Source organism: Lepidochelys olivacea (genome assembly GCF_965140295.1).
Source record: "Lepidochelys olivacea isolate rLepOli2 genome assembly, chromosome: 16".
In the NCBI taxonomy this organism is placed as follows: Eukaryota; Metazoa; Chordata; order Testudines; family Cheloniidae; genus Lepidochelys; species Lepidochelys olivacea.
In genome coordinates, this window is record NC_140426.1 from 3,825,996 (window position 1) to 3,839,022 (window position 13,027).

At 46.2% G+C, this 13,027-nt stretch overlaps 1 protein-coding gene across 1 annotated transcript in view; it reads right to left on the reverse strand.

Moving 5' to 3' along the window:
• NOXA1 (NADPH oxidase activator 1) overlaps nt 1–13,027 on the reverse strand; it is a 44,448-nt gene that overhangs the window by 20,043 nt on the left and 11,378 nt on the right. Inside the window, exons 3-6 of the mRNA XM_084650175.1 lie at nt 9,575–9,683; nt 3,027–3,161; nt 1,099–1,206; nt 279–338 (exon numbers count right to left, since the gene is read on the reverse strand). Of these exons, the coding sequence (XP_084506301.1) occupies nt 279–338; nt 1,099–1,206; nt 3,027–3,161; nt 9,575–9,683 (412 nt within the window). The remainder of the gene's footprint in view (nt 1–278; nt 339–1,098; nt 1,207–3,026; nt 3,162–9,574; nt 9,684–13,027) is intronic.

The following is a 13,027-nucleotide window of genomic DNA, read 5'->3' on the forward strand; positions in this document are numbered from 1 at the left end:
TGATGAAGCAAGACTGATGGGGTCTGAGGAGTGGAAGGATATCTGCAGTGATATGGCAATTGGATGGTAGGAATTGCTAGGCAGGGGGAGACATGCAGGACTCAGAGCCCTAGGGAAACCTCTGCACACTAAAATATTATGTAGTCCATGAGAGGTTCTCATCCTGATGGATGCCTTTGGCTGGGGACCCTAAGTGGAGCTATATGACAGCGATGCCATTACATGACCTTGCCATGCATAAATCAAGTTACCGTAAGTCATTGCACTGTCCCACTCACCTGTGGCCTGAGAGGCTCAAATCCGATGTACTCATCATTGGGAATGACGGAGGAGATCACCTGCCAGAGGACAGATCAGATCAGCCTCTGGATCACATGAAGGAACAGCCCGGCCCTGTTAAAACTGCCTCTGGGAACCAGCCACTGACCCTGGTTTCCCCATGAGCGAGTCCCTAGCACCAAGTAGCAGGGCTTAAAAAGTCACAGCGCACAATGGAGAGTGCAGAGCTGAGTCCAGGCAGTAACCCCATCTACTCCAGGGGCTTGGTTTTCTAGCTCTTGCCACGCTGGTTTTCTACATGTCTGTGAGTGAATCTGAGAGCACAACCATTCATTTTCCCTGCACTCAAGAGGCTCCTGGCCTGTGTCACTTACACAAAGGGTGAAGAGATAACAGAAATGAGAAGAGAAATCTTCTGATGACCTGCTAATATTCTCTAAAAGGCATTAACCAAACAACAAAAAAGTCATCCCACAACAAGTGGGAATCTGCTACAGCTCAGAGGGTCAAACCCTGTGGGACTGGTTAGGTGAGCCCACATGTCTTGAAAGACTGGTTCTTAAGGACAGAGCCATTGCACTTAGAGTCTAAAGAATCTCAGCTGATATTTCTCAGGCACTGCAGCTGGCAGAGGGCCCAAGCAATGTTGCTCTCAGGAGGCTGTCGGTGCTGTGGCGGGTAGAGGACCCTGGCAGTAACGTTCTCAGGAGCAACCAGAGCCCTGGATCGTAGTTTGCTCATTGCTGACCTCAGTCACCAGGGCACCATGCTAACATTCTTACAGTAGGACTGACTTTTCTGCAGCCTAGGGGGCCTTACCTTGGGTTTACCCAGGAAATCTTTTGAATCCAGCTGCTCAACTTCCTCCTTTCGTGGTCTGAAAAATTCCCCCAGGGGAACATGTACGGGCTCCAGGAGGAGATGATTCTACAGTGGGAGGTGTGGGGGGTGGGGAAGAGATCAAACCAAGGACACCAGATATCATTAACCACAGCTTAACATTTAAAAAATAAAAGTAAATACTGCTTCCCCCATGGGGTCTGGTCAATCCAGGGAATTCAATGTGGCAGAAATTATGTAATTTAAAAAGTGTGACCTGGACTTGACCAACATGTAGAGGCTAAGATAGTTCACACTTCTGTGCATAAGATGATTTCTGGAGCTACCAGGAAGGGGAAGCATGAAATAAATGAAGGGAGAGCATGAAATAAGATTTGCTAAATAAATCTCTAATCTGCTTCTCCTGTTCATCTTCCTCGATTTTAATGTTCTCTGTAAATTGTAACTAGAGTCTAGCATTCAGATCCCATACAAGCAAATCAATTTTTATGAAGTACAAAGAATGGGATGAAAATAATACTGAAAATAGCATAATGCCATTTTTGGAATCAATGGTGAAGCTTTCTCTGGAATATTATGTTTACTTCTAGTCACCCTACCTCATACAAGTCATGACAGATATGAAAGGGGTTCAGGGATGAGTCTTAAAAGTCATTAGCAGGATGGCGAGAGATTTGTACAAGGAGCAAATGAAAAGACTGGGACTGTTTCCTCTGGAGAGCAGATGCGTAAGATGAGACATGACAGGTATACAAAATAATGACCAGTCTAGAAAAGATAAATCAGGAGCTCCTGTTTACCCTCTTTGATAATACAGGAACAAGATATGAAATCAAAAAGCAACACACTTAAAACAAATAAAAGGAAATACAGCACTTAACTGGTGAATTAACCAGTAATTAACCTCTGAGGTTCATTGTCACAAGATATCACTGACGCCAAGGATTAGCCATTTTTATGGACAATAAGAAGATCCAGAGTTACATTCGACAGGGTTTTTTATAGCATTTTATAGGGGAGATCACCACTGTGCTTTAGAACACAAGCGGATCCCTAACTGGCAGCAGCTAAGATGAAACTTCCCCTATGACCAGATTATTCCATAACTGTTCACTATGGTGTTACTAGTTATCTCTGAAGCATCTGGTAGTGATTGAGACAGGATGCTAAATTAGATGGACAATTGCTCTGACAGGCTATCACAACTTCTATGCTTGGAAGGAAAAGCCACTGTAGGCAGGTTGCAGGCAGGGGGCAGATACAACAGCTGGAACACTCCAATCTTTGGAGTGCTCATAGCCCAGGTGGAGACTTTTTAAGTTGGGCCCTATGAAATCCCCAGGGTTTAACCCTTTATAGTTAAAGCAAAGATTTTGTCACAGATATTTTTAGTAAAAGTCATGGACAGGTCATGGGCAAAAAAGAAAAGTTCATGGAAGCCCTGACCTCCCTGGCTTTTACTAAAAATGTTAGTGACAAAATGGGGATCCGTGGGTCCCCACATTTCCTGAAGTGGGGCAGCTGCGCAGGGGCTAGGAACCGCCTGCAGCAGCTCGGGGCTGTGGGGTACCCCTGCCTCCAGCAGCTCTGCAAGCCCCACCACCCACAGCAGCTGGGAGCTCAGGGGTTCCCCCGCCACCTGCAGCAGCTGGGGCTGCAGGGCTCCTCTGCCGCCTGCAGCTCCAGGGGCCTGCAGCGGCTGGAAGATTGGGGGTTCCCCCTCCACCAGTGCCAGCTTGGAACTCTGGGGGCTGCCAGAGGTGGTGGGGGTACCCCATAGCTCCCTGCCCCTGCAGGCAGTGGGGGACCCTGAAGCTCCCGACCACACCGGAGGCTGAAGTCACAGAGGTTGCTGGAAGTCATGGATTCTGTGACTAAATCTTAGCCTTATTTATAGTCAGTCTCACCTGCACCCGCTCAAGGGCAACATCCAGGCTTGTGGGTCTTCCTTCAGGCCTCTGTCTGACAGCCTCCTCCAGGGTTATTCTAGCTTCCTGCCACAGCCCAAGCCGGCACTGCACTGCTGCAGTATTGTACAGCACCTAAAACCAGTAGTAAGGGGATGAGACTCTCAACAGCAACTCGAGGAATCAAAACAACTGGAAGTTCATTGAAGCTAACCAAATGCAGAAACACAAGTGAAACAGAAAGGTGTGCCCAGAGCATCACAGACACAGCAACCAGATCAGCCTTTCCTCTGCTGTTGATCATGGGGATTCTGCTGCAAGAGCTGTCTTACAAAGCTTCACATACAGAGCTCAGAGAAAATAAACTCTGCCCTTCATAAAGCTGTCCTGCTAGGCTCAGAGCCTTTGGGTCAGATCTGCACTAGTCACCAGGGTGCTGGAAGCAAAGAGGTACATGGGGCACAAAAGAGGAAGAGTTCTCAAAGGAGGATCATCTCTGACAACATTTGAGGCACTGTAGTTTAGTCCCTCTCTAGGCACCAGTGGCTCTAACATTTCCCTGTGTATATTTTATGGCTTTCTGCAAGCATGTATCCTGCTGCTGTGATACCCTTGTTCTGTGGCATACAGCGTACTCAATGACAGCACATTCACTAGCCACACTCTGGGAGGAAAAGCAGTGGGGAGTCACATGGACAGATATGTGCTCTTCTACAGAGTTCAGACAACAACCAGGCAACTTAGTATGAGGATCCACCAAGTCTTGAACCCTGGCTGGAAGAGTGTTGTAGTAACCAGGCAAGGACTTCTACAGGGCTTTATTTTTTAAAGTGGAAACGTCTTTTCCAAGCAGCTGCTGCACCCTTGGTAGCTCTCCCTCAGCCTCTACAACTCCTCCCCCATCCTTCCTGTTTCCTGTCCTTTCAGACTCCAACAGCCAGTGCTCCCAGTTCTAATCATTACAAGCAACATCTAAACACCACAAAGAGGCTGGCCCAGAGGTGCTAAGCTCGGTCCAGATGTCAATAGCCAGATGTTATAGAGGGTGCCTGTAGCATTCCTGCAGCTTTCCCCGACCTCAAAACCCCATGCTTTTCAGGAAAGCTCCGCTGAGCTCTCCCCACGCCCTGTGTGCTATTAATGCAGCAGGTTAGGCCTGCACACACATGTACAATGAGCAGCAGAGCATGTAGGACTTACACAGCTAGCAGCACTATAATGGAACACATCTGGCCCAGATATCACACGTGGGCTTCCTAACAAGGTGTCCAATTCCCACATTTAGGAATCAAATCAACCTCTAGGCTCATTAAATCGGCATTTACAAGCCCAAGAGGCAATGTAAGCATCCAAATGGGAGACCTGCATGTAACTCTAAGGTGCCCACATTGAAAAGCTGGGCCCAGGACATAAAAAGGTAGGTCTGTGTCTGTGATTTGGAAGTAACCTTTGGGCTAGTGGAGATAAGCGGCATTAAGGAAGCGACAAGAATGAAGAGCAATACCCGCTTTCCCTAGGAGTGTGCATTGCTGGCAAACCCAAGGACCAGCACTGGTTCCTGCCTCAATAGTTATTGCCCATCCTCCTGATCAAAGGCCAGAGGCTGTAATGGGGGAGGGATAGCTCAGTGGTTTCAGCATTGGCCTGCTAAACCCAGGGTTGTGAGTTCAATCCTTGAAGGGGCCATTTAGGGATTTGGGGCAAAAACTGGGGATTAGTCCTGCTTTGAGCAGGGGGTTAGACTAGATGACCTCCTGAGGTCCTTTCCAACCCTGATATTCTATGAATAATGCTACTGTTCTTCTAATAGATAAAGACAGAAGAAAAAGAGATGGTGGAAAAGTTGACCAGAAGATCCTCCTCAGCTAGCATTTAGGTTGATGACAGAGCAGTGGCTTGTTGGACAGTGGCACCAAGGGGAACGGAGTCTGGGAGATGTCCGAGTGACAGATGCTGGAGGAGTGAACTGATGTGGGGAAAATAAGCACATAACCTGAGATGGGCCATGATCTGCTGGTAAGATCATAGGACTAGGATCCAGAACTACTGAGTCCTATTCCTCATTGTTATTGACACATGGATAATAATACTTACCCACCTCACAGAGGTGTTGCGGAGATTAATTAAGGCTAAACTATGGTCCAATGGATTTCAGTGGTAAAACTCTCATTAGCTTGTGTGGGACCAGGGTTTAGCCCTTACTTTTGTAAAGATCTTTGAGATACTAAGATGAAAGCAGATCATTAGAGCATTAATCACAAATGATGATTTATCACCATCGCCATCGACATACACTTGTGCTGATGGTGAAGTCCTCCAGTGGTATTTTGTTTTCATTTTTTGCAAAATGTGAAACCTTTTCAAAGGACATTCGATGGTCAACATGGTGTGAATACACATCTTGATATCTTCTAAAGAATGCTTCATGAATATATGTTTGTGCTTGCCAGTGTGTGCACCAATCCCATTCCCCCAGCCACCCTTCAGACGTGCCTGGGGCCCTGCACTTTCGAAAGGCATACCCATTGTTTTCAAAGGCATGACAACAAAGTGGAAGGAAATGCAGGAAGAGTCACACTGCTGCTGTATAGAAGCTTTATTACACAGCATTTTAAGGAGCACATGCATGAATAAAGTTGCCTGACAGGTTCTGGGACATGCCTGACCAGAGACACACAATGACTCTTTCCACATTTAGGGGAGTCGAAGTATTAAACTTTTTTCTACCTGATTTTCAGTGCATTCAAAAAGATTCAGGACACAGGAAACAAAGTAATGTAAAGGAGACTAGCTAAAATGTACAATAGCTGCATCTCTGTTTAAAATGTTTTTACTTCTCAAAACCCCTTTGTCACACAGACTGCACTAGTCTGTGACCTCTGTCCCTTAATTCCTCAGAGAAGTGTTGTCATAAACATAGAGCTAAGGATAGCATAAAATCCCTCCTTTACCTGTAAAGGGTTAAGAAGCTCAAATAACCTGGTTGGAACCTGACCAAAAGGACCAATAAGAAAAGAAGATACTTTGAATTGGGGGTGGGAGGGGGAGAGGTTTTGTTTGTGCTCTCTTGGGACAGAGAGAGGGACCAGGCAGGAAAAAAACATCTCCTAAAACTCTACCTGAAATAAGCATCTCAGATTACAAAAATTGTAGGTAAAGCAAGGAAATGCATTAGATTAGCTTTTGTTTTAGCCTGTGAATTTTCCTTATGCTAAGAGGGAGGTTTATTCCTGTTTTTGGAATTTGAAGTTGAGCCTAGAGGGGACTCTTCTGTGTTTTAAATCTGTTTATTACCCTGTAAAATTACCTTCCATCCTGATTTTACAGAGGTGCTTCTTTTACCTTTTTCTTTATAATAAAGTTCTTCTTTTAAGAACCTGATTGATTTTAGTGTCCTAAAGATAAAGGGTCTGGTCTGTACTTTTATTAAAGGCATTTGGTTAGTATATTATGCTCAAGCCTCCCCAGGAAAGGGGATGAAAGGGCTTGGGGGAATATTTTGGGGAATCAGGGACTCCAAGTGGCCCTTTTCCCTGGATGTTTGTCTAAATCACTTGGTGGTGGTAGCAATACCATCCAAGGAGGAGGAAAGGATTTGTGCCTTGGGGAAGTTTTAACCTAAGCTGGTTAAAATGGATGAATGGACTACAAGGTGGATAGAAAGCTGACTAGACTGTCGGGCTCAATGGGTAGTGATCAATGGCTCCATGTCTAGTTGGCAGCCGGTATCAAGTGAAGTGCCCCAAGGGTCGGTCCTGGGGCCGGTTTTGTTCAATATCTTCATAAATTATCTGGAGGATGGTGTGGATTGTACGCTCAGCAAGTTTGCAGATGACACTAAACTGGGAGGAGAGGCAGATACGCTAGAGGGTAGGGATAGGATACAGAGGGACCTAGACAAATTGGAGGATTGGGCCAAAAGAAATCTGATGAGGTTCAACAAGGACAAGTGCAGAGTCCTGCACTTAGGACGGAAGAATCCAATGCACCGCTACAGACTAGGGACTGAATGGCTAGGCGGCAGTTCTGCAGAAAAGGATCTAGGGGTTACAGTGGACGAGAAGCTGGATATGAGTCAACAGTGTGCCCTTGTTGCCAAGAAGGCCAATGGCATTTTGGGATGTATATTAGGGGCATTGCCAGCAGATTGAGGGACGTGATCGTTCCCCTCTATTCGACACTGGTGAGGCCTCATATGGAGTACTGTGTCCAGTTTTGGGCCCCACACTACAAGAAGGATGTGGAAAAATTGGAAAGAGTCCAGCAGAGGGCAACAAAAATTATTAGGGGACTGGAACACATGACTTATGAGGAGAGGATGAGGGAACTGGGGATGTTTAGTCTACGGAAGAGAAGAATGAGGGGGGATTTGATAGCTGCTTTCAACTACCTGAAAGGGGGTTCCAAAGAGGATGGATCTAGACTGTTCTCAGTGGTAACAGATGACAGAACAAGGAGTAATGGTCTCATGTTGCAGTGGGGGAGATTTAGGTTAGATATTAGGAAAAACTTTTTCACTAGGAGGGTGGTGAAACACTGAAATGCGTTACCTAGGGAGGTGGTGGAATCTCCTTCCTTAAAAGTTTTTAAGGTCAGGCTTGAAAAAGCCCTGGCTGGGATGATTTAATTGGGGATCGGTCCTGCTTTGAGCAGGGGGTTGGACTAGATGACCTCCTGAGGTCCCTTCCAACCCTGATATTCTATGATTCTGTGATTCTAAACTGGTAGAAATACATTTGGGGGTCTTTCATGCAGGTCCCCACATCTGTACCCCAGAGTTCAGAGTGGGGAAGGAACCCTGACAGGAATTCACTGTGCATGAGCTAGGGAAGTCATAACAACCCATTACATCTGCCACATGGGATAGAATCCCCAATATACAAGTTATATACACTGAGTAAAGAACATACACAGACATTAAGATTATTAGTTGGGTAAATTGTCTTTCTTTTATATTGTGCAGCAGTAATTTCTGCTGTGTTTACATTTATAATTATTGGACAGAACACTGGGCGTTTAAAAGAATGTGCCAAATAACATTACCAATTGCAGACCAGGCCTTGTTAAGTACAACTTGGGATTTGTTCACAGTTTGCATTCTTAGGGCTATGTCTTCCAGTTAGGCCCATGGGATGTGTGAAGAAGTGGGAATTTTCTGACCTATTTTTAGGAATTTATGTGTGCCTCAGTTTCCTTCTGTACTTTGCATTGCTACCCTGTGAGTGCAAAAGGGTTAACACCACTTCTGGAACACCTCAGGAGATATGAGGTATGTGTGTCACTTTGCTGTCCTGCGTCATTAAAGAACAGGTTTAAACTAATCCAGGTCAACAGAGGATGTGAAGAGACAATGAGACCCCCATCCCCACCTCTTGCCCCATCCCAATGACTGAACAGTTGACACCTAATAGCAGGAACTCCTGCCCACCCCCCTCCCAGGCAGAACACGTGAACTCAGCTGGAGAACAAAGGCAAAAAGGTGTCGGGTGGCTGGAATAAGGGCTGCCCTGTGGAAGGACTCAGCAGCTCTCATCTGGAATGAAGACAAAGAGCCAGAGCCAGTACTGGAGTTGAAAACCACTTTCACTGCATTGGCGTGGCCAGGACGGACTATTACTTTCCGGTGCCAACCTGAGAACTCCCAGACTCTGTGGCCAGGTGATTAATCAATTGTCACCTTGATTTGAGAAGGCTGCCTGCGCGGTTGCAATACTCGCTGTGAGCCTTGTGCCCTGCCTGGGCACAGCACCAGCCTTTAGGGGTGTCAAGTTTGGCTGGATGTATTCCTGGAGGTCTCATCACACGACATAATCTTTAATTAAAGATTAATCTTTCATTCCTGGAGACTGCAGGACAACCCTGGAGGCAGGGGTGAAAGTAACTTAAGGGATCCTGAGGAGGCGGGGGGGGGGGTGTCCCTCAGGTGGAAGGGGCGAGGCCTTTAAATCCCTGGGCGCTTTAAATCGCTGCTGCTACTCCAGGGCTCTGGTGTCAGTAGTTGCAGCTGGGAGCCTCGGGCCCTTTAAATCACCACCGGAGCCCCATGGTAATGGTAGCTGCAGCGGCGGCCAGGAGCCCCAGGGCTCTGGCGGCAATTTAAAGGGCCCGGGGCTCTGGCTTCGGTAGCAGTGGCCGGGAGCCCTGGGCTGTTTAAATCACCGCCAGAGCCCCATGGTAGCGGTAGCTGCGGCAGCAGCCGGGAGCCACAGGGCTCTGCTGGGAGCCCAGGGCTCTTTAAAACTGTCTGCCTGGGGAAGCTGCCCCCTGCCGGTATGGTCAGCTGTGTACCGGCTCTTCCTGGTATGTCATACTGTACTGGACCGGTTTACTTTCACCTCTGCCTGGCGGGTTGGCAACCCTACCAGCCTCCCATAGGCATCTGGCTTGGCTGGATTTGCTGCAGATAGTCACGGAAAGAGACAGGGACCACTGGTGCCCAAAGGCCCAGTCTTGGAGTCTGAGTTTGATGCACACAGCTTGGAAAGCATCCAGTTGGCTTTCCATTGCCGATAAGTAAAGATATATCTCCTACCCACCCACACACTCACCTCCCAGGCACAGAGCATGTGCCTTAGTCCCAGTTGTTTGTAGTCAATGAAAGGGTTATTTCTTAGGTGAGTGAGGGCCATGCTGCAGTCATACAGAGCTTCTTCATACCTGCAGTGCACAAGGATAAAGATGAAAATGAGAACTGAATGCCCAAATTTGCAGAAAAAAGTATCAAGCTCAGGAACCAGACTAGCAAAGAGGATTCTTCTCTTCCCAGCAGGCTGGGTTAGAGGAAGCTTCACTGGAGAAACATATGGAATCCCTAAATGTAGACTGTAGTTTCCCTTTCCTCCATGATGATCTGCTCTCATCCCACTATCTGAGTCTGTTAACTTTTGACATCCAAAATGCAGTCATGATACTGAGGAGATGGGAGAAAGTGGAAAGACTAACAGTTCCTTGCTAACTCTAGAAACTATTCACATTATGCTCCAATTATGGGAATTGGGATCCCTTTCAATTTTATCCTAACTAGTGTCCTTGCAGAAATTTCAGAGAAAAAGAAAGTGCTGAAGGGTAATGCTGATACTGGTCAACAATTTCCAGCTAAAGGGGAAGGGACTGAGAAAACCCTGCGGCTGGCCTGTGCCAGCTGACCCATACTCTCAGGGCTCAAGCAGGAGGCTGTTTAATCGTAGTGTAGACTTATGGATTAGGGCTGGAGCCTGGGCTCTAGGGCCCTGTGAGGTGGGAGGGTCCCAGAGCTCAGGCCAAGCCCGGAAGTCTATACAGCAATGGAACAGCCCCACAGCCCAAGCCCCGGCCAGCTGTGGGTTTGTCTCTGCTGTGTAGACAAATCCTGAGAATCAATCTTTTTTGAACAACATATGTATAAATGCAGAGGAACTCCACTGATTACAAATGGAATTGCTCTGAATTAGAGCTGTGCAGAGGATGGAAGATCTGCTTGGAGAACAAATTCCAGAGTTCTAAATTTGGCTTCATTCCAAATTTGAAAAATGTGAAGTTCTCTGCAAAGGAATTTTTTTTCATTTCAAATTGCTGAAAACATTTCATTTCTATACAGAATTTTAAAAAATCAGAATGAATAGTCTTTTCAAAATGAAGAATTGAAACATTTTGTTTTGACATTGTCTAAACTTTCTCTCCCTTTCTTCTTCCTAAATGAACTCCTCAACGGAACGGTACATTCTAACAGAATATGATTCCACTGACGTTCCTCCAATCAGTTCTACTCTGAATTTACCCCAGTGTTGTTCAGAGCAGAATTTGGCTCAGCCATTTTGACCAACAGGAATGGCAATGGCCACCCTCCCCCAACAGAGGGGAGCAGCCACAGAGACACAAAGGTCACCTTATGGGGACAACTAAAATCATAATAGGGACGGGGGGAAGGGGAGTGAGGTCGGTGTTGCTAGGAGCCCAGGTGCCAGCTCATGCCAAGGCCCCAGGCCTCACTGAACACTGACAGATGCACAGCTGGAAAACAGTCTAACTCACCTGTGTGTTAGTATTGTTAAAATATATGACTTAGATTTATAAGAACGTGTTTATTGTTTAGACTTTATGAAGGCTTGTAGGATGCTGCATGTATTAATCTTACTTATAACATCTGTACCCTGTAAGAGTATATAAGATTATATGAAGTGTTTGCATTGTAATCCTCTGTAACTGTGTAAGTCATCAAATGGAAAGGAGCATTAATTAATGTAGAAATACTGGCTTCCTACAGAAGGTGTTAGGTCCTGCCCACCAAGAAGATCCACAAAGGAGCCATTGTGAAACTGTAATGCTGTCTGGAGTGGCTCATGACTGTGAGTGCCTACCTCAGGGCAAACTGTTAGAAAACAAGGGCAGAACCCCAAACTGGCGGTGTGGTCTATAATTACATTTCCCCAAGCCAATAGCAAATGTGAACTCCTGGATCACTTTACCAGGCTCACCATGGAATCACAGACAGTCCTCTCAGACTCTCCAGTCTATATTGCCACCCAGGCAAGCTGAACTTTGTGATAAAAGGTTCTTTAAACTCCAAACCACACCACATCAGGTTTCTCCCAGTCCCAAGAGACCAGTCACCCCAGATCAGCTGGTACTCCAGATCTTACACCAAAGACAAGGCTGGCACCCAATTCTATAGTAAACTAACTATAGGTTTATTAGCTAAGAAAAGGAAATGAGAGTTATTGAGGTTAAAACAGTTAAAATATATGCACAGGTAAGTCACAGTTTGTAACTCCAAGTGGTGTCAGTGATGTAATAAACTGCCAGTTTCCCAAAAGTCTTTCAGGGGCTGTGCTCTGCTCCTTAAAGGAGCAGAACTGGGCTAGGGAGGGCATTCATTCTTTACATGGCTTTAACAGCATATGTATTGTGCTGTTAAATTGGTCAGGAGTCCTCAAGAGGAGTGTGGGGGGGCGACGGAAGGTGTTTAAAGAGTGTTTTTTATTCTGTTTCTCCCCATTGGTCTGAATTATCCATAACATTCATACTGCATCACATCAAGTCCAAATCATTAGAGGAATGCCTCTGCTTGCACTGACCAGAGGATGTTTGGATTCTGATGTCAGCCCAGTTCTGCACCCTGATGGGAATCAGGTGTTGTCCAGAGGGCACACAGAATTCTTCTTTGCAGCCAAACTAGTCCAACGTGCATTTTGCGAACTGGAACTGGAGCAGCAACACAAAGAAGACAAATGCCTCATTTTCCAGTTTTGTGGGTGAGAGAACTATAAGTGAAGATTATAATCATAGAATCAGAGAATATCAGGGTTGGAAGGGACCTCAGGAGGTCATCTAGTCCAACCCCCTGCTCAAAGCAGGACCAGTCCCCAACTAAATCATCCCAGCCAGGGCTTTCTCAAGCCTGACCTTAAAAACTTCTAAGGAAGGAGATTCCACCACCTCCCTAGGTAACGCATTCCAGTGTTTCATCACCCTCCTAGTGAAAAAGTTTTTCCTAATATCCAACCTAAACCTCCCCCACTGCAACTTGAGACCATTACTCCTTGTTCTGTCATCTGCTACCACTGAGAACAGTCTAGATCCATCCTCTTTGGAACCCCTTTTCAGGTAGTTGAAAGCAGCTATCAAATCCCCCCTCATTCTTCTCTTCTGCAGACTAAACAATCCCAGTTCCCTCAGCCTTTCCTCAGAAGTCATGTGTTCCAGTCCCCTAATTATTTTTGTTGCCCTCTGCTGGACGCTTTCCAATTTTTCCACATCCTTCTTGTAGTGTGGGGCCCAAAACTGGACAGAGTACTCCAGATGAGGCGTCACCAATGTCGAATAGAGGGGAACGATCATGTCCCTCGATCTGCTGGCAATGCCCCTACATATACATCCCAAAATGCCAAAATGACACTGACAACCTTAAACCAGCTGCCTCAGGAATCTGCCAAGAACTTTGCTAAAAATATGTTCCTCATCTTAACGACGGAGCTAAGACTTATCACACATCTTCCCACCTATATTTGAATAAAGCTCCTTCT